The 21823-nt window shown below is 38.8% G+C and overlaps 1 protein-coding gene across 6 annotated transcripts in view; it reads left to right on the forward strand.

Annotated features, from left to right (window-relative positions):
* Window positions 1–21823, forward strand: part of XRCC4 (X-ray repair cross complementing 4) — a 139555-nt gene that overhangs the window by 89878 nt on the left and 27854 nt on the right. Inside the window, exon 8 of one of the 6 annotated variants that reach the window (XM_033086490.2) lies at window positions 5984–6132. The exons of the other annotated variants lie outside the window; for them this stretch is intronic. Coding sequence (XP_032942381.1) covers window positions 5984–6047 — 64 coding nt within the window. The 3' untranslated portion in view covers window positions 6048–6132. Of the gene's footprint in view, window positions 1–5983; window positions 6133–21823 lie in introns of those variants that run through there. 6 annotated transcript variants of the gene reach the window in all.

Genomic DNA, 21823 nt, shown 5'->3' on the forward strand with positions numbered 1-21823 from the left:
TCTGCATTTGTTCAAATTCATTGCTTGCGGTTCACATTTCTGAAGCTGTAATGCAAGGCTTATTTAAAGTGTGGTTTGCCACCACCGGTGACTCAGGTAGGAGAAACCACAGATCTGTGCTGGAATCTGGCGTTCTCAGGGGGTGACACACCAGGTTTTGGGTTTTCTGCCTCAGACAGCTTCTTCTTCACCCAGCCAAAAATTGGGTTTTTGCTGAAAATGGCACCAGAACCTTCCAGAGGGGGTGTGAAACTTACAGCATTTACCCTCTTTTAAGGGAAGATGTACTTAAGATGTTACTTTTGTGTTCTCCTAAGTGCATTTATTTAATACAATAGGACAGCACTTTCCTGCTTTGGCAAGCACTGTGCTCACTGTGATCTTTCAGTCAGTGTACAGCAAAGAGAAGCTCATTCCTGCCATCATGAATTTATGGAATGCAATGTTTAGAAAGGTTTTGATGATTATTCATTCAGGCTGAAATGTAAACAAGGTGAGAAACCTCTTAGAAGTGTATGGTTGGGTTGTATGAGCCTTTAATTTGAGTATTAAACAAAGAAAAAAATTAAATAGTGAGTTAAGACATCTTTGTGATTCATGCATGATCAGCATTATCATGTTCATTCTTTCTTTTCCTTCCTTCCTTCCTTCCTTCCTTCCTTCCTTCCTTCCTTCCTTCCTTCCTTCCTTCCTTCCTTCCTTCCTTCCTTCCTTCCTTCCTTCCTTCCTTCCTTCCTTCCTTCCTTCCTTCCTTCCTTCCTTCCTTCCTTCCTTCCTTCCTTCCTTCCTTCCTTCCTTCCTTCCTTCCTTCTTCCCACCTTTTTTCCCTTTATTTTGTGTGTCTTTCTTTTTCTTCCCTTCCCTTCCCTTCCCTTCCCTTCCCTTCCCTTCCCTTCCCTTCCCTTCCCTTCCCTTCCCTTCCCTTCCCTTCCCTTCCCTTCCCTTCCCTTCCCTTCCCTTCCCTTCCCTTCCCTTCCCTTCCCTTCCCTTCCCTTCCCTTCCCACACCTGGGGGGCTGTCCGAGCAAAAAAAAAAAAATAAAAAGGAATAAAGTCTTTGATGACAATATTGCAAAAAAACTGTGTGAGACATGATTCACTGGGAGAAAAAAAGTGGTTGCAATAAATCTAGAGTAATTCTTCATCCAGCTTCAATAATAAGGCAGAAATAAGGCAAAAATAAATGCAGGAAAGCACAGGGTTTTTTTTTTCTCCTGGTGGTGGTACCTGTGCAGTGTCTGTTTTTTTAATTTAGCAGCAGATAATTAGGCTTCCACCACCCACATGGGAATGGGTGATTTATTTCCATGGGAAGCGGCAGGAACTGGGATCCACCATCACCATTTCTCCCAGCTCCCCAGGGAAGGGTGGGATAATGTGAAAGCTGAAAAAAATGAGCATTGTCTGCTGACCTCAGAGGCTGCCATTTCTCCCGGGGAAAGTCTCTCAGCTCTCCAGTTTGGAGCACATCTCGCAGGTTTTTGTCACTGGTAATAGCCCAATAATTGACTGCTGATGGAGGAGTTATTACTCAGTGAGACTGACAGGACTCTACCCTCTGTTGTCCTTAGGTCAGGGTTTTATTGCTGTGACAAATCTGGTGAGATATGTGTCTCCGATGATTCATCCGTAATGTATTTCACTGAAACGTTTCCAGAAAATTTATTTCATATTTTCAGGCTCTGAGATTACAAGAGAAGAGAGTTAAAAATGGAAATTATACCTTCTTCCTCCATTACCTCTCTGGCAAACTTTTTGATGCTTTTCCCTTGCCTTTTCAACAGAGGTTTTAACTGGAGTGCTGTTTTACCTGAGCTTTATATTTTAAGCCCCTCTTGGGCAGGCTGTGGGTTGGAATGGTTTAATTTATCACACCATGCATTAGTTTTGTTAAATTCTGAGAACCTCCATGGGGTGTTTTAATGTGGGAGGCCAAAGAATTTCTCCTCAGAGGTAAATTACACCACGAAGGAGGGAAGATTGTGTGTGGTTGAGGCAGCCAGCAGAGCTGGAGCAGTCACTGGCTTTTGAAGCAGACCATGCTCCAACATTTTCAGCCTTTGAGGGTAAAGGGTGGGAAGCTAGGGAAAGGGAGATTGTGTTAAAAGCACCAAAGAAGGCAATATTTGAAATTCCACGTGCATCCTGGTGATGAGGATGCAGGAGCAGGCATGCCCTTTCTGTGTGAGCACTTCTGCAAAGGGCTCTTGATGCTGCCATTAAAACCTCAATTTCCCAAAGCAGCTGTCCAGGCAGAATTATTTTCACATTGTTTCTAATAAGAAGGAGCAGGTAATGTGGGTGCCTGAGATTTTAATTAGGTGCTGGCAGGAGATTGAGATGGAAAGCCCAAGTAACCTGGTTGCCACCTCAGCCCTGGTGTCAAAAATGGCATGGCAGAGGGTGAGAGGAAAGCTTTGCTCCAATAATGGCATAAAGCTGCCTCAAATACCTGTTTCTGTTGTTCTTTGGATTGAACACCAAGTTAAATCTTCCTTGCTGTATTAAATTTGAGTATTCTGTGTGGCACAGCTGTCTGGGAAGGCCAGTAATCCCTTAAATCATGATGGACCCCAGGAAACCTGCTGGAGAAAATCCTGTGCACAGAAATATACTGAAATTCATGATCTGGGGAGGGATTTCACCAACTCTTGCAAATGCTGCTTGCTCTGCTGAGGTGATTGCTCAGTTCAGTGCAACTTTTCAAAACTCAGATTCACTGCCTGAAGCTATTAATCTTTCTATTTTTATTTCTATTCATCCTTTCTTCTTTACTTAACTTTTTACCATTTTTTTTTTCCTCCCAGAAATGTCCCACCTCAGCAAAGCAGGGCTAAAAAGCCACCATTCAGATTTAGCAAGACTTTCCAATTTCTTTATGCTAAAATAAATGTTTAATCCTCCGCTTATAATCCACAGAACTAAATGCATGGGAGTTATTTTTCCAGTGGTGACTTTACTCCTCAAGCAGAAATGGCTGTGTCTGGATGGTCTATTTTAATTCACCTGCCTAATTTCACTGATTACTGTTGATTGTGAAGACCTAGGTCCAGGCAATGAGAAATATTTTATCAGATTCAGGTGTCCTTCTAGACCTCATTGTGTGATGATGCTGAAACTGAAAAGGATGCAGATTTTAGGACATTTTCTGTTCCAGAATGCTTGAATTCTGGTGCAAAAACAGAGGAAAAAGGGGGGAAAGGGCTTGAACTGAATTAATTTTAATCCTGTTCCTGTCTCAGGATGGCTTGGAGAAGGAGCAGGAAAAGTTCTGGAGCACAGAGAAGGGTGAGAGGGGACAGAAGCACTGATGGTGCATTTGTTTTCCTATTTACCATTTATCTATGTCTCCCCAAAAGCAGTACATCAGGCACTTGATGTGCGTGGCAGAAAATCTCTGGTGATGTTTAGAGCATCCCCAGGTCTGGTCAGAGTGGATAAATATTCAAAAATGTGACTAATACATATGGTCTGAGCAAATGCACTTCCATGGTCGGGTGAGGGGGCTCATCTGTTCCTGTCAGCCTCTGTCAGGATTCCTGTGGCATCAATCAGGAGTCCTTTTGGATCTTTTGGATGAGTTCTGCCCTCTCTGTCAGGGCACATAGCACATACTCATGCATCAGACCACAAACTTTGAGATTTAGACACAGACTTGCCCAAATCTTAAAATTATTTGACTACCTTTCAGTCTCCTGGAGCTTAAAAAAAAAAAAAATCCTTATTAGAAGCTGCAGGAGGGGCAGAATTAGATTAATATGAGCCTTGTTAACACAGAATATTGCTGACACACTCCCTTGATTGCTTAATAACACTTAAAATAATTCCCTACTTTATTCATCTGTCAAACCATTCATAACAATTGTCATGTAGCTGTTGCATCACTCAAGCCTGAACATACAACCAGCAATTTGGGAGCTAATTACATGCTTGTGTTTTCCTCAGATGGTTTTCTGTGTATCAGCTGTTACAAGTGGACTGGGTGTAAAACTGAAGGAAAATGGTCAATATTCAAAAATTATCAGCAACAGAGGCAATGTTGTGATCAATCCTAAACAGCAGAAGTGGAATAAAAATAAAATCTCTTCTCAAAATTATTCAAAGTACTGAGGTGAATTAAAATCTAATGGTAGTGTAGCCACTGGCATCAGTGTTTCATCCTGTGCATTTAGAATGAGCACAGTAATTATGGCTAAAACTGAGGAAATGGGACAAATGTGCAAGAAAACTCCAGTTTTTGGTGAGGGGGAGTTTCATTCTAGGTCTCATGCCAGAAAGAGATGAGATTTCTCATGTGCTTCTTTAAAAGGTATTAATTATTCAAGAGTGTAGAGATAAATATTTTATATTCCACTTATATAGATCCCCCAAGGAGTATTTGACATCAAAGTAAGAGACCTGTCTGTTAAGTTAAAAAATGGTACCTCTGGCCTTGTGTTTATCTAGAAAAGATAAAGAAGGTATTTAACTTGAGAAAATAATTTATGAGAGGGATGTTGAAAAAGGTGCTAATTGTAGAAAAAGGTTGAAAGAATTTGTTTTATGTTTTAGAAGCTTGCAGAGATGTGATTTTCAAAAGACATCACAGAACACAAAGAATGTTCCCTGAATTTAGCAGGAGTCTCAAAAAAAGATAATTTTTTTTTTGCTTTTTTTTTTTACATATTGAGAAGTTCTCCACATAGAAATTACAATTATCAGGTTCTGAACTATGATTTGACCACAGGAATAAACTTCTATCAACACCAGCTCATGCTGTGATCTTCCCCACTCCCCAGATTCCTCAGCAACTATAAAATATTTTCACAGGGGTTGCTTTTTGTTCAGAGAGGAAAAAAGGTTCATTACTCATCACTTCAATGTTCTGCACAACTGGCTGAACCTTGAAGTTGCACAAGTGTAAAACTGGAGTAAAGTGGTGATAAATCATTTGGTTTCTGCCAGGGATGTGAAGCATCCAGGGAGTTACTGCCTTAGTCCCTCTGGAGCTGATCCTTGGGTAACTGTTGAACTACCTGAACAAAATTCTACTTTTATTAAGCTGTCCTGAAAAAATAATATATCTTTTTATGAAGTAAACCATCAATCCTTTAGGCTAAAACTCACCACTGAATGGGAAAACATTTCTACAAGGAGTAAACCTCCTGGATTTGCTGTTTGTCACAAATACAAAATTATTTTTCTGTTCCAGTGCTGTGTCAGTGTAAAAGTGTCTGGAACAACAGGTTAGGGAGGAATACCTTGGTAATAAAACTCATCTCTAGTTGTATATCTGTGTAGCTACAGCATTGACTAAAAATGTTAAATGAAAAATAAAATTTAAAAAAACAAACCAGATTATAGCCAGTTGTGTTGGCAAAACTGCTCAGAACCTGAACAAGTGTTTCAGCTGGACTAAAAACAGATTTGAAGACACAAAACAGATGCTCTCCAAATAGAAATAAAACATTGTCAGGATGTGATGAGTTGCCTGTTGACTCTTTAAATGATTCAAAACACTTTGTGAGCTCCAGAGTTTTAAAAAGAAGCAAAACCATCAACTTTTTATCCATGTCACTGAGAGCCATCCCAGAGCAAAACGTGCAAGCAAAATGTGCAAACAAAATGTCCAAACCAGTATCCCCCAGCCAGTGATGATGGTGAGGGAGAGAAGCAAGGGGAAGAACAGGAGAGAAAAACATTTTTTTTAAAAGGTAGATGAAGTTTGTGCAACTTCCCTTTGAGGTGAGTGTTGTCCTTCCCAAATCTAGGAGCAATTTTTGGGACAGCAATCTCTTCCAATGAGCAGCTGACATGATTAAACATAGGGAATAACACAGCAGGGGATTTGGGAAAATCATGTCAAGGTGCTGGAACGAGCAGGAAGGGGATTGTAAGGGCTGGAGGGTTTGGGGTGACATGAAATTCAGTTTTACAGGGATGTGGTGTTGCCCAATTTATCCACTCTCAGCCTCCTGTTTGCCTTCCCACTTTCTGCCCTCCAGCACAACACTTGAGAGGCAAAGAAGGATGCCTGATATGCATTTACACCTTTTCTGCTCTGCCTGACACCAAATCAACCATCACATCTGAGGGCAGCAGGAGGAATGCTCGTAAGGCTGTTTGCTCAGCATGACTGGGTGCAGGATGCTGCCAGAGACCACAATCCTCCCTTCACAGCTTCTCTCATGCAAGGATTTGCAAGGGTGAGATGTTCCTGATGCTGTTATAACCTTTCTTTGAGCTAGATTTACAGGAAAAAAATCCAGTTTTTCGTGTTAGCCTGAGGCAGTGTTGGTCAGACACTCCCCTTCTTCATGGTTTTGTTCACACCACTCCCAGCTCTGCACCAGCTCCTCTGTCTTGACGTGTTCTCATTTTTTTAGCCAAGCTAAAAATATGGATTCATCACTTCTGACTTTCCTATTGCTGAGGTCCCTTTGCAAAACCAGCCCACAAGTGGGTAGATCACATTGAATTTGGTGACACATGTAATTTTCACACACCAGTGGAGGTTCATGATGCATCAACCAAAATATGTATTTGTATTCCAAAGAGAAATACACAAGTGAAATGAAACACTCATTTGAGAGGAATTTTTATTAGTAAACTTCATTATTGAGATGAGAGATAGCAAACAGGCTTGGATGTTGTTGGACAGGTGAGTATGCATGTCCTGTCCAAGCCTTTCAAATTACTTGAATCACCCTGAATCTAAGCTGGCTATTCATATTTTTATTTTACCTTTTTTTATCCTCACTTTTTTCTTTTTTTTTAAACCAGGCATTCTTGTCTTCAGCAGTATTTAGTGTTTATTTGTAAGCATTAATTTGATATTTATTTAAAGGGCATTACCTTGGCATCATAAAGTTGAGTCTCAGTTAGGGCTTCCAAATCATTAACCTCAAAACCTCTGTCACACCTGAAATTGGAGTTCCTTAGCAGGGCACCAACATTCCAAATGTAATTGAGTTCTCTGCTTTTACATATATTTCTTGGCTGAGTCATGTTGACAAGTGCTTTCCATCCTGAAAACTTTCCAGTTGTTAAGACTTAGCCAATTTGACATGGAATTCAGAAAATGAACCAAGGTAGAGCCTGGTGCTCCCTGCACCTGTGTGGAGGTTTACCTGCCATCATCTGACATCTCCAAATATTATTCTTGCATTGTATGGTCTCACAAGAGTGGGTTGTCTCATGTAACACAGTCTCCATTGTCCTCTGGAGCAAAATGTGACTGCCTTAATGTAGGTGAAAAAAGAGGCAGAAAAGAGAAATCAGATTGTTTTTCTGAGCAATTTCACCTAAACATTCAGCTGATGGAAACAGAAATGTAATGTCCATAGCTGTAGGTTATTTTTTTTTCTTGAGGCAGCTCACAGCCTTGGCAGGAGCATCCTGGAGTGGGTTTTGGAATCTGGTGTCCCCCTTGTGTGGTGTCTAATTCAGGTAATTCCCTCACCCCAGGTTTAGGTCTGGTTTTGTCTGTTCAACCTCAGGGTGGGCTCTGGGCAGACCAAGCTCATCTGGAGATTTCAACAACTTCATACATTAATTTAGAGGTTATTTCCTTCAATGCTGATTGTGTCAAAACAGCATTGAATTACAAAATTCCGTGTGAAGAGTGGGGATTATTTATAAACTATGGCAAGATCTACAGTCTTGAAAGCCTGGTGCTCTTCAAACTTAAGACTATTTAGAATAGAAGGTAATTAAGGAAGAATGGCAGGACATAATCAGGGTCCTCAGGCTTTAATAACTTCTTACAGACATTATTAAAATGTCAGTTCCTCGTTTGTGTTATTGTGGATCTGTTAATGGAAAAGGATTGGCAAGTCTTAGATGAGAAGGTAGATTGTTGAGTTTTGTTTTGTTTGTTTTGTCTTGTTTTGTTGTGATGGGGTTTATTTTCCAAAGAGAGTTTTGCACTATGCAAAATTAATTTTCATTGAGCCAAGGAAGTAATCAGTGCTGCAGGACAGGATATTGCAGGGATATAATTGAAAAATTAAACTTTTATTATAAATGTGCAAGCAAGACACCTCTGCAGACTTCTGTCTTTCTCTTCTCAGCAGCAGGATAATTTTAATGTATAGTGGTTCATTTTCCTTCCTTATTTTATCTTGTTTTCAATGTAGTGCTATATGTATTTTCCCATTTTCCATCTTTCAGCAACATGAATTTTCCTGCCAGTAACCAAGCTGTCAGATAAATTGTAATAAAATGTATTTATTAACCTGAAAACAAAACCAAAGGAGTAATCCATATTAAAGTATACAGTAGCAATTCCATATTCCATCTGTACATGAAGTTTACATGAGAATTCCTTGATAATGCCAACTCTGAAGCTACTGTTTTTTATTTTAACACTCTGAATTCACAAGAATTTTGCTATAGATATTATTGCAACAGAATTAAATGAAACAGTGAAAAGCTTCTCCACTAGGCAAGTATTGCAGAAAAAAGAATGTGATATGTTGACAATAAATACCTTTTTAATTGGATAAATAAGACAAGCTCCTGGATGAATGATGACTGATGGGTGATAAAGCTCTTTGGTGTTTAATTATGGATGAACTGACACCACGAGGGTAGAGCAGATGAGGAGGGCTTAGGCAGCAGCCTCAGTTTTATTAAAAAGCACTTAATTACACACAGGCAGTGGATGGATATAGATAGGGGACAGAAAACTGCTTGGTCTGTTGAGAGGTGGCATTTAGCCAGGTGGCAGGAGGGCAGAGGTTTAGAGGCTGATATTTTCCTGCTCCTTTCCTGGAGCTCAGGCTGTGTGTGGCTGCTGGCTGGACCTCTCCATCCCTCTATTCCCACCAGTTCCTGGCACACTGTCCTGGTTTGGAGGACAGGTGTCTGCTGAGAAAGGCAGGACCCTCTCTTTGAAATGGAGAATGTAAACCCCCTCCCTCCAAATTATTATAGTTTTAAAATTAAGGGGCTCTCAGGCAAAGATATGGGAATTAGGAAAATCAGTTCTTTTCTAGGGAAATTAAAATAGAAATACAGCACTACAAAGAACAAACCCCAAACCCTGACACAGTCAGAGTACAGCCTGACACCCGTCAGGCAGGGTGTTGGCAGCAGTCCCATTCCATGGTGGCTGCATCCTCCTGCAGTGACAGATGTGGCTCAGCTGGAGCAGTGCTCCTGGACAAGGTGCAGTTTCCCTCCGGAGCTCCAGGGATGATGTGGAAGGGTCTGGTTTTCCTCTGGGATCCAGTGGGAAAGGCTGCTCTGGTGTTCCAAATCTCAGGTTTGATCAGGGTAGGAAATGCTTGGCTCCTCCCCTGGCTGGAGCATCTCCCCATGGATGATGGAATTTTATCAGCCATGCCCTGGGACTCAGTGGCCATGAACAGGAGAGATCTCCTGGAGGGAGGATGGGCTGTGGAGAGATAAAGAACACTGCCCCAGCTGGTTTAACAGCTGGCCATTAACAGGAGATATCCCACAGGGATCAGGATCACTGCCCCAGCTGTTTAACAGATGGTGACAGAATACAAACTTTTGGTCACATCCCGTATTGCAACCTGAGACACTCACCTTCCAAAATAAATCACTGTCCCACCTCACCTGGAGCTTTCCAAAGCCACAAGTTGTGACAAAATTTGAGAGGTGTCCATCTTGTGCAATTTCTTGCTTTCTGGTGCTGAGAAGAGAGTAGGAATATTAGCCCAGCCTCCTTTTCCCAGCAGAATTTCTTCTTCTTGCTGACTGTTTCAGGCAGTATAAACTGTCCTGTATCACCTGTAGGCTGTCCTCTGCAGCTCTTTGGTGCCAGAGGGCAGGAGGATGAGATTGATCTGGTTGAAAGGGACCAAGGAATGAGGAGTGAGCTGAGCTGTGGCTTGATCTTCTTCCTGCTTGCCACAGAACACACATCCCAGCAGGAACTGCCTGGGCTTGAACATCCCATCCTACCCAAACCATTCTGAGACTCTGTGATTCTGAGAACTGTAAGGAAATAATCCACTCCATCTTTTTTGGCCAGTCAAGCCCTCCATCCATCCAACTGAAAATTAAAAAGTCTCCTAGAGCACTTAATTCTGAATTAAAATTTATTTTTAAACTGTGACGCCGTCACTGGAATATTTATGCATTTTCCTTTTTTTGGCTCATAATCTATTAATTAACAGTGTGCACTTTGAAATAGACACTTTTTTTTCTTGCTTTTCTATTTTAATCCTTATCTCTTCTTCCTCATACCTCCAGCCTGCTGAGCACGCCCACTGCTTCCCCCTGAAGCTAATGTGAGAATTTAAATTTCAAATTACTGACAGAAGTGGATTGCTGTTCAAACAAGGCATCTCAATGTTCTCAAACACCTTGATGAATTATGCATTCAGAGAGCATTTGATCAATGAAATCTTTAGTGTGTTTTTATTTATAGTCTCTTTCCCATCAGTGGAGTTGCCTTCTACTTAATCTCTGAAGCCCAGTCTGACAATTGCTGTGGTGTTTCAGGTGTTTTATACACTTACCTCTGAAAGACAAAGAGCAGATTAATAAATAATTATGTATGTGACATGTCCCTAGACTTATTAATCAACATAAAAGGTTAACTGCTTGCATTCAGAAGCATTCAGAAAAACACAGCTATTTTCCCCAAAAAGCACTGAAGATATCTTAGATTTTATTGTACCATGTATTCAAGTACTCTGTACAATTAACTGCTATTTTAAATGATGCAAAGCTGTTTTAAAAGTGTCTTTAAAGCTTTAATTAGTAAGAAAGATTTCTTATGTGTCCATTTGATGTTTTAGTAATTAAAAAAAAAAATCACATGCATCTCATTATCTGATTAAAATACACATTTAACAGAGTTGTAAGCATAAGAGAATGAGTCTGTAGAAAGGGGATCACTTGGATTAGGGAAAATAATTATTTTTAAAGGACACATGATCAATACAGTGTGATTAAATGGATGGGTGTAGATATCTACTGAGTCTGAAATAAATATTTTCAGATGTATGGGCCCAGCCTCCACACTCAGTCTCATCAATTGCAGAAATTGATGTGGGATACTTTTTTAGCCTTTGAATGGTTTGTTTGTACACTCATCAGTCAGGAGCTGCTGCAGAGGGCTCACCTGCCAGAATCCTTCCACAGGGCCTCCAGTTTCCTGCTTTTTTAATCACTGTGTGTGTGGCTTCCTGAGGATTTCAGTCAGAAAGCAGGTGAGCCTAAAAGCATTAATTGGGCAGACTAAATTCCCTGATATTTCAGAGGGCAGCTCTGATGCTGGGCAGCACATGGAGCTGCTGTATTTTTACCTTTGCAGGTTGAAATTTAAATTTCTTAACTGCACATCCCACAGGGGTTACTTTTTGGCAAGGTAACTTTGCTGTGTAAGAAAACATCCGACCAAAACTGTAAGTTTTGCAGTTCTTGGATAACCTGCAGGGTTTTTCTAAAGATCTTTTTTTGGTTAGGAATCACAAAATGTCCAAAAACTCCTGGAGCTCTGCCAGCCTTTGCCCTGTTCAAATTCTAAGCAAAATTTCATTTGTGTTTCTTATACATAGCATGATTTTTTTTGTTGTTGTTATTTGGGAAATTAAAAAGGCATTTTGTTCTCCAGCATGAGAGAATAATGATGGAAAATGGAATTACTGATCTCCCTTCCTGTGGTCACAGCAGTGATTAGGACTTGCATCAGAGGATAACTTTGTAAAGAGGCAGCCTGCAAAAGCTTAAAGCCAACCCAAAAGTCAGTGGCAACAACATAAATTCATCCTAATCTGGAATTTGGCATTGACAAATTGACATGGGATGGGATGGGAACAAGGCAAGATGGGAGCTGTGAGCTGTGAGGACCCAGGGAAGGTGCAGGTTTTATCTCAGAGCAATTTTCCCCTGAGAAACCTTCCCTTTTCAGAAGGGTGAACTGGGCAGGAATGTGTGTCCTCTCCAAGGGAAAGGTTCTTATGGCAGAATATTGAAATACTGAAATATTTTAATATTGAAATACTGAAATACTGAAATATTGGAACATTGAAATATTGAAATATTGGAATATTGAAATATTGAAATATTGAAATATTGAAATACTTAAATATTGAAATATTGGAATATTGGAATATTGAAATATTGAAATATTGAAATATTGGAATATGGATATATTGAAATATTGAAATACTGAAATAATGAAATACTGAAATATTGAAACATTGAAATACTGAAATATTGAAATTTTGAAATATTGAAATAATATTGAAATATTGAAATGTTGAAATGTTGAAATACTGAAATATTGAAATATTGAAATATTGAAATATTGAAATACTGAAATATTGACATATTGAAATATTGAAATACTTAAATATTGAAATATTGAAATATTGGAATATTGAAATATTGGAATATGGATATATTGAAATAGTGAAATATTGAAATATTGAAATATTGAAATATTGGAATATGGATATGTTGAAATATTGAAATACTGAAATATTGAAATACTTAAATACTGAAATATTGAAATATTGAAATACTGAAATATTGACATATTGAAATACTGAAATATTGAAATACTGAGGCTGCATTTTTGGTGTGGATGGGACCAGTGGTGACATCCAGGACAGGAGGTGCATGGTGCACACCACCAGCTGGAACTAAACTAGGCTTAAATATTTGCAGGGCTTGGTGAAAGCAGGATGATACAACAAGCAATGCATAAAAAAAAAAAATGCTGATGACAGGCAGACAATGCTTGTGGTGCAGCTGTGAGGAAGTACTGAGTTCTCAAATATGGATTATCTTTGAATTTGTGCTTGCTGGTAATTAAACAAGCCTATTGTTTTTAGAGGAGTCAAATGAGGGTCTTAATGAATTAAAAATGTAACACATTTATCTGTGGAGGAAAAGCTTTCATCCTCACTCCCTCAGGTCCCAGTGCCCTCCTGGGGACAATGGTCACCTGCTGAATTGACCAGAATAAAGTGCTGAAAATTGCTTAATAGCAGGAGAAGCAATTTTTCACTAATCTGTTTCAGGCTTGCCAGAGGTGATTTCTCAACCTGAGCTGCTGGAGCTCAGAGGGATGGCGAGCAAAAAAAAACGGGCAGGTGGAATTATTTGGAATTATTCCCCATAAAACCTGCTTGCCTTCCTAGGAGGGAGGTTCTGGAGGGCAAAAGTGCTGTCTGGGCATGCATCTCCCTTTGGCTATCAGTGGAAGGAAGATGTGTAATCATCCATGACTGGCAAATTTAAAAAACAAAAAAAAAAAAAAAGAAAGAAAAACCCTGTTCCTTCACCTTCCGAGCAAACTGTCGGAATAGGAAGTTTGAATTTCAGCAGAGTGAATATAATGAGGTCAGGGCAGCTGCAGAGCACTAATCATTCTTCAGAAAAAGGCCACTCTGTGCTCTCAGTGTGAAACATTTCCCGTCCTCAGACATGCATTTTATCCCCTTTTTGTCTGGCTTTTGCAAGTGGACGGCTTAGTCACCCTGGCATTAACAGTTCTTGCATTCTAGACCTTGCTATAAGCTTGATTACATAGGCGAATTATTGCAAAATAAGCTTTTTGTTTAATCAGTGAATTTAAAGAGCAGTGGTGTTGCACAAGTCCCTGAATTACTCTCAGACTCCACAATTATTCCTTTTTATACCCCTGCTCTCCCCAGCTCCAGAGGAGGCAAACCCAGAGCCTGTGGATGCTCCCTTAGCACAAAAATCTCCACCTGAGGAATTGTTCTCCTGTTGCTCTTCCTGGGATTTGAAAAATAGAAAAAATCCTGACTGCCTCAAGACCTTAGAAAATTGTTATTTTATGTCCTGCTCTGTTAGCTTTTCAATGCTGTTAAATTTCTGGGGGGGCAGTTCAGCCTGATCAGCTTCAAGAAAAATTGTCTCTGGAGCAGAGAAACCTGATCGTTTTTCTTGTTGGGAGCCAAAATAATCTGATTTCAGCTTTGATTTTATTGCCGGGGCTGGGAAACGTTAGTAAACTCATCTGTTTTGTGCATAAACCATGTTTGGCACTCAGCAGTCTGATTCTGTACTTTTTTTTTAATATTTCTGCAGCTTAGCCCACAGGATTGCAGCAGCAGCTAGAAGTGAGCAAAGCTGTGGGGCAGGAAAACAAGGCGAAAAATATTGAAATTATTACGGAAAGCATCAAGAGTTCTTATGAGAGCTGCAGCACAAGAAGCTCTACCATATGTGAGGCTGTCAGGGAGAGGTTTTTGAGGGGGATGTGATCCTTGGAGGAGCCAGTCCTGACAGTTTTATCAGAGGAATAAAGCGGGACAAACTGGGAAAAGCAAACAGAGCGGCAGAGCCGCCTTTGTCGGGACAGGTTTGGGACACAATGGCTCATGGTGTTGTGGCTTCCTGAGTGATGCTGCCCCATCCGTGGCCAGCCAGGAGCTTTTAGTGTGCCTGATTACCCTTCTTTCATCTCACTGCCCCTCTCCTCAGGTGGGGCATGGAATAACAGAGTCCCACCTGGAGCCCAGGCTGCTGCGCTGGAAGCTTCTCCATAAAATTCCCATTTTCACAGAATTCTGGTCAGGACCAGGAAAGCAGGAGGTTCACCAGCCCCTTAAGAGTGGGGTTTTATTCCTGTGGATGTTTTCTGGGATAGCTGTGTGTGTGTGCCTTGGCTTGTGAGTTCCCAGGGGGATGATTTGCTGTGCTCGCTCAGCCTGTGAGGAAAGAAATAAACCTGTAACATCTGCACAGTCGTAAACATCTTGGATAGAGGAAAAAAATTGTGTTGCTGAGTATCAGGAGTGAAGGTTTGCTCCACTCCTGTAGGCCTCATCTCACACAGAAATGGCTCTATAAAGACTTGCATGCCCTGAGAAATGTGCCTGTGGTCGTTTTCAGCCTCCACACACACGTTCTGTAATGGTATCCATTATTAGAAATACTCTGTTTTCAATATAGAGAAATCCTTAAAAAGGCACAATAGAGCAAATTTAGATAGGGGAAAAAAAAATCAGCATACATGACATATCATTTACAGATCATCTGGAACATCTTTGCTCTCTCCGGCAGGAGTTAAGAAATTTTCTTCCAAAATAATTTTGCTGTTGTAAGAATTCTTTCAGGCCATAAAAACCTTGAAAAGCTGCTTGTTCCTATTCTGCCCGCAGGCAAATTGCAAAACTTGCTGCTCTGAAGAGAAAGAGGACCTGACACTTTTATACTTTCATGGCTTTGGTAATGGATTGTGCGTGGGGGATGCAGGGGGGATAAAAGGACATTTCCATCTTTTCTTGCACATTGTGGAGTTGGAAGGCAAAAATCTAACATTTTGAGGGTCTGCAAGGCAGTAAGGAAATGTTAATTTTTCTTTTTTTATTATTATTCATGTGCTTCATTACAACCTGCAGAAGAGCAGGTTGGAATTATGGAATTATGGCTGGTGCCAAACTGCTTTGCTGGGAGAGCAGGGAGTGGCAACCACTCAAAACCTCTACAAAACCTCTACAAAACCTCTACAAAACCTCTTCAAAACCTACAATCTTTGTCCTCTCTGCTTTGTTTTATCTGTTTTTTCATCCATTGGCTCAAATATTACAAATAGAAAGCCATGTTTGCTAATGGACCAAATAATACAACCAGAAGCTGCAGCTCTGGAGGGGGGACCAACCAAGCAGCAGCAACCACAAAAATCGATTTGGGGGATGCTCCAGAGCCCTGTCCCTGTTTCCTGGCGGTGCAAGGGGAGCCTGGGAGCTGCCTGCTGCTCCTTCTGCCTCTCTAAAGTGCAGCAGCGAGCTGTAAAACTGATCCAATGAAAGCCCTCAAGGTCTAGTGGGCAATCACCAAAACAAAAGGTGCAGTTTTCTTTCAGCCCAGCCAGCACAACGTTTCTTTGATTAGACAGCTGAACGCCCGAGTAAATAAAGGAAGAGGATCATCACTTGCTCTTACTTTGGGAGCAATTAATAGTCCTTTGATAACAGACTATTTCCTTTTTTCCGGCTCTTGCATTGCCCTTCCTTTCCTTCTGCTGGTTAAGCACTCTCAATAGAGTTTCGACTGAAATTGTGGGCAGTACAAGTCGTGATGGGTTTTTTTTATCTTTTCCAGGTGATTAATTTTGTTTGGTTTGGTTGGCTTTTTTCTTCTTTTTTTCCTTTTTCTTTTTTTTTTCTTTTTTTTTTGGTGTATGTGGACACAAAGGTTACCTTTCTAAAACGAAAAATACAAAAGTTTTTCTCACATTATTTCCTGCTTTCCTCCCTAACTAACACAAGTAAGCTGAAAAGTCTTGTATATCTCAGTTGGATGTATGCATCACATGGAATATTCATTAATTTCATTTTCTTCCATTAATAATTTATTTTTATTTCTTCTGACTGATAGAAAGTTCCTGTGTATCTCACTTGATTCAGAAAAAAAGCAGGTGGGGATGAAGAGGAGAAAATTCCAACTGGATATGTTTCTGGAATCAATAATTATTCTGGAAACAACATGTTTTTTCTTCCCCATTGAACGATTTTTTTTTGTTAAAATCATGCTTAATACCACACATCAAAGATTTCCATAATTGCAAGCACCATTAAATTAGACAAATTGTTGTTCTCTTTATTACTGGTGATGATACCACTTTAGCAACAAAATTGATAGTTAGCAATCATGCATAATTAAATTTGGAAGTTCCACTCTGCAGCTGTGCATTTGTTCCCAGATTTCCTGTCCCATTTAGACACCCATTCCAGGACTCTTTTTTTTCCTTGAAAAAATAGGATTTTTTTTTCCTTCAGTGTTTCAAATAACTCTAGAACTGACCAGTTTGTCCCTAATCCATTTGCATACAGCTTAAATTGACTTGTGTGATTTAGCCCTGGCACAAGGGGGCTATTTTCCTCTCACAGTGATGGTGTAGTTGTCAGCTTTTAAATTATTTCATTGTTTCATTGTTTTCTTAAGCCTTTTTTTTTTTTTATTCAGATAGCACTGAATCTTTAATTTCATGTAGGATGTATTTATTTATATCCTACATGATATAATTTATAATATATTTATAAATTTATTTATAAATTATTTTTGTTATTATCAAGAGGGAACTATGGAGCAGCCATACACTAAATGCCTCTCAGTTTTGTGTCTATGTTAGAAGTGGCAGCTTGTTGATTGGTGAGAGGGAAATGCTAGTAAACAAGGCTCTTCAGAGGCAAATTAAACTGTGCTCCTGCCAAAAATCCTGAAATCATGCACTGCAGACCAGCCCATGGGATGCAAAGGGGCATTTTGTATTCTGTTTCACTCCTCTTTTTCCTGTGAGCTGTGAATTTCTGGCCATTCTCTCTGTGAGCTGTGGTTCCCTTACCTGGAGACTTGAGGTCACAGGAGCAATCTTACTTTTCAAATCAGCAAAATATCCATGCTGAATTGGTTATTGCTGAGTGATTCCAATGGCAGTGCCCTCACTGGTTTTCCTTCTGTGCCCAAAAATTGACTTCAGTAGAAGCAGTGAGTGTTAAATCCTGTAGCAGTGTTTTAATGAAGGTAATTATCTCATGGTTGCTGTAGCTCTGTGCTTGGATGGTGTTTTCACGATTTATGGATTGGGCAAAGTTTGGTTTGGGATTGGTGGGAGGATCCAGCTGATGGTGCTGGGTTTAGCACAAACTGTGAGGTTTTAGGTCTGGTCTAGCCAGACCCAGCCTGACAGGGGGGTCCAGGTGTGGCTCAAGCCCTGGGTGAGGTTTGGAGATGATCCCTGCTCCCTGTTTTTGTGTGGAAGGGTCTTTTGAAAAGGTTCATGTCATGCAGGCAACATCCCCATCTTTCCTCGTTTATATTTTGTTTCTTTTTTTTTTTCCCCTTTTTCTATTCCTTTGGCTTTCTGTGTCTGTGGCAAAGAGTTTTTAATATTCCACGGGTTTATAGCCATGGGATGACTAATGCTGGAGCAGGGCTGGGACCAGATCACCCACTTGGAGGGTGAAACAGAAGGTGGCTCTCAGTTCCCCCTGACAGGGCTTTGAGTCACCCTGACTCATCCCTCACCCCCTCAGGAAGCCCAGACCTACAGCACAGGAGAGGCAGAGCTCCTCATTTGTTTCTTGTTTAATTCTCTTTTTCATTTCATTTCTTCATCACTTATCAGGCCTAGAATTACTGCTCCCATAAAAATGGTAATTATAAACAGATTTGTTTCCTCCTGCAGTGAGTGCAGCAACCCCTGCTGCTGCCACCCTCACCTTATGGCAGAGATTTAAAACAGAAATCAACGCTGAATCCTTCTGTTTGGAGGGGTGACTTTCCCCCTGTCTCCTTTTTTCAGCCCTTTTTGATAGCCTTGATCAACTTCTAAAAGCCTTTCCAAGCAGCTTGGGGTGGGTTTTTTCCCCTTTTATTTTTTTTTTTCTTTATTTTTCTTTTTTCTTTTTTTCTTTTTTTTTCTTTTCTTTTTTTTTCTGTTTTTTTCTTTTTTCCTTTTTTCCTTTTTCTTCTTTCTTTTTTCCTTTTCCTTTTCCTTTTCTTTCTTTCCTTTTCCTTCTTTCCTTTTTCTTGTTCTTTTTTCTTTTTACTTTTTTATTTTTTCCTTTTCCTTGTTCTTTTTTCTTTTACTTTTTTATTTTTTCTTATTTTTTCCTTTTTTCCTCTTTTCTTTTTTTCTTTTTTCTTTTTTCTTCTTTCTTTTTTCCTTTTCCTTTTCCTTTTCCTTTTCCTTTTCTTCTTTCCTTTTCCTTCTTTCCTTTTCCTTTTTTCTTTTCTCTTTTTTTATTTTTCCTTTTTTCTTTTTCCTTTTTTCTTTTTTCTCTTTTTCTTTTTTCTTTTTTCTTTTTTTTTCTTTTTCTTCTTTCTTTTTTCCGTTTCCTTCTTTCCTTTTCCTTCTTTCCTTTTTCTTGTTTTTTTTTCTTTTTACTTTTTTTTTTCTTATTTTTCTTTTTTTTCTCTTTTCTTTTTTTCTTTTTTTCTTCTTTTTTTCTTCTTTCTTTTTTCCTTTTCCTTTTCCTTTTCTTTCTTTCCTTTTCCTTCTTTTCCTTCTTTCCTTTTTCTTTTTTCTTTTTTCTCTTTTCTTTTTTCTATTTTCTTTGTTCTTTTTTCTTTTTGTTTTATTTTCTTCTTTTTTCTTTTTTCTTTTTTCTTTTCTTTCCTTTTTTTCCTTTTTTCTTCTTTTTTTACTTTTTTCTTTTTTCTTTTTTTCTTTTTTCTTTTTTTTTTTTCTTTTTTCTTTTTTCTTTTTTTTTCCTTTTTTCATTTTTAATTTCTCTTTTTATTTCCCCTTTCTCTCCTTTTTTTCCCCCTTTTTAAATTTTATTACTTTTTTTTTTGTGTATGTTGGTTTTTTCTGTTTCCTGGACTAAACCCTACCCAGCAGCTTTTAACCAAAGCTCTGCTCCCCAAACACCATAACTCACCAGCCCATTGCAGTGACACTGATTTTGCCCTGTGTTTTTAATATTTCTTCTGTGAAACAAGGCTCAATTCTTGTCTCTGTTCCTGACAGGTAACATCTGATACCTTTAGGGAATGAAATGGTTCCCTAAATCAAGTGGAAGGAACATTTTTTTTTAACTGCTGCCACAAAAACTGGGTCTTTAAAAGGATGGAAAGCTTTGGGGAAATGCTGGAGCTGAAGGCATACATTTGAATGCTGATGATATTGAGTTACTGCTGGATGTTATAAATAGCATTTGTTTCAGTGTCCCAAGGTGTTACCCCAGCAGCAGTTTGGGTGAGGAAAATTACTGTTCCTTTTAAACACTGAGTATTTATGAAATAACTCACAGAGATCAGTGTTGGAGAATTAATTAATTGCTAAGTCTTAAAACATTGGCAAGGAGTGGATTGTGTATGTTAATAAGGACCTGGGGGTGCTGTTTAATTCATATTTCTGAATTTAGGCAAACTTAGATTTTTCTGCTACTTTCATGTTTTGATACTTTCCAGGAAAGACACAAGCTGTAAAGATAAGGGATTATTTTTGTGTTTCCAAATTTTGTGAAACAAATATAGCACCCTGACAAAAACCTATTTTAGCATAAATACACTCAGAAAACAAGTTTTACTTGAGGTATTCTTTGTGGTGGTGTCAATAAAGTTACCATGACATCTCCCCATTAATATTATGTTACTATTATTATTATTATTATTATTATTATTATTGTTATTATTATTATTATTATTATTATTATTATTATTATTATTATTGTTATTATTATTATTATTATTATTATTATTATTATATATCTGATATATGATTACTTTTCTCTCAATTCCTCTCTGGGTTGTTCCCCAGTTCCACATTCCACAGAAGTTAAGAACATGCTTTCCAACCCAGAAAAAAAGGGTAAAGTACACCCAGAATTTTGGTTTTTGTTTACTTATCAGGAAATCAGGATGACTTAGTCCAGTGTAAAAAAAAATCAGTAACACTTGTACTGATGTGGTGGATCTGTTAGAGGGTAGGCGTTCTGCATATTCACTGCATAATTAACAATTATTTAAATCACAGCATGTAATTTATGTATAATCAGCCTGGTGGACCTCTAAATGTAGCTTAAGTTTGGTTCTTGGTTTGCACTTTTTTATTGCAAGAAATTTCCCTCTTCTGGTCTTCCTGGAAAGTGACTCCTCACATTTCAGGTGAAATATCAACATCAGGGCATGTATTCCCATCAATATTAGGAAATTGCTTATCAGCAAATTATCAGCAGTTTGTAGTTCTGCTTTTTCATCACTGATATCTCATTTTTCCTCATAGCTTTTATTAGTTGAAAAGCCTTCTTAATTTCACAATAAAAAACCTTTTCATGAGTGTATAAGAATTTAAAATAGCTTTGCACTTTTCTAACAATGAAGTGTTAAGGATTAGTGTAATGGTGGTGGTTCGTGCCAGTATTTTGCATTTTTTATGCTGAAAGATGAGAAGTATGGACTGCCTGAAAATGAAGGTGTTACAAATATTCATGTCAGTCTGCACAGGTAATTTGATTTGCAGAGTTGCCATGTTGGTAACACAAGACATTTTGACTTAAATATTTTTAAAAAAGTTCTGTGCCCTCACTGGATCTGATACTTCAGCTTCTGTAAATGGGGTGAGGCTGGCAAGTGTGTTAATTTTAATTTAATTTTAATTTAATTTTTTTAATAGACCAATGAGGCAAGAAGGTAATACAACTTCCAAGCCATTTTAATTTATTTTTTAACACCTCCAGTACAACTTATGCCAAATGGAGACCCTCATGGCAGGGCTTTGGGCTGAATAACCTGAATAAAACTCCAATCCAATCCATAATTCTGTGGTAAGTTATTCACAATATTACACACCTGGCAGCCAGTGCAGTTACTTTCACCAAAATAATAGATACAGGCATCAATTCCCAGTCTTTTTCTGATGGACTATTTTATTTCTTCAATCATCCCCCTGCAAAGAATTAATGAAATTGTATTTCTTCTCTGTGTGGTTCAATATCTGTGACCTAACTTGGCTTCCATCAGTGAGGCAGCTCAGGTTCACACTGGATTTTGGGGTAGTGCACCAAATATTGTAGATTATCCCCCATCTTTGATATAAAGGGAAAATGCAACTTAAATTTCAAGTGAACAGTATGGTCAGTGACTGAGACTGACAACAGAAATTTTTCTGGTTTCTCATAAGAGTGGAAATACAATTAATCAGGTGGACATTATGTATTATAAGGATTTATTGCTCTGTAATCTTCATTGTCTCAAGGTAATGCCATTTGCTGTCTGCAGATGTTTTTGTGCATCATTTTCATCCCTCTGAGACCAAAATGTGTATTTCAGGGTGAACAAAGGCAGCTCATATCCAGGATAAAAATACAATTCAAGGAGAAATTGCCAGTGGTGTTTGTTTTTATTTTTATTTTCCCTTTAATTTCAATTACCGC

Source organism: Catharus ustulatus (genome assembly GCF_009819885.2).
Source record: "Catharus ustulatus isolate bCatUst1 chromosome Z unlocalized genomic scaffold, bCatUst1.pri.v2 scaffold_26_arrow_ctg1, whole genome shotgun sequence".
Lineage (NCBI taxonomy): Eukaryota > Metazoa > Chordata > Aves > Passeriformes > Turdidae > Catharus > Catharus ustulatus.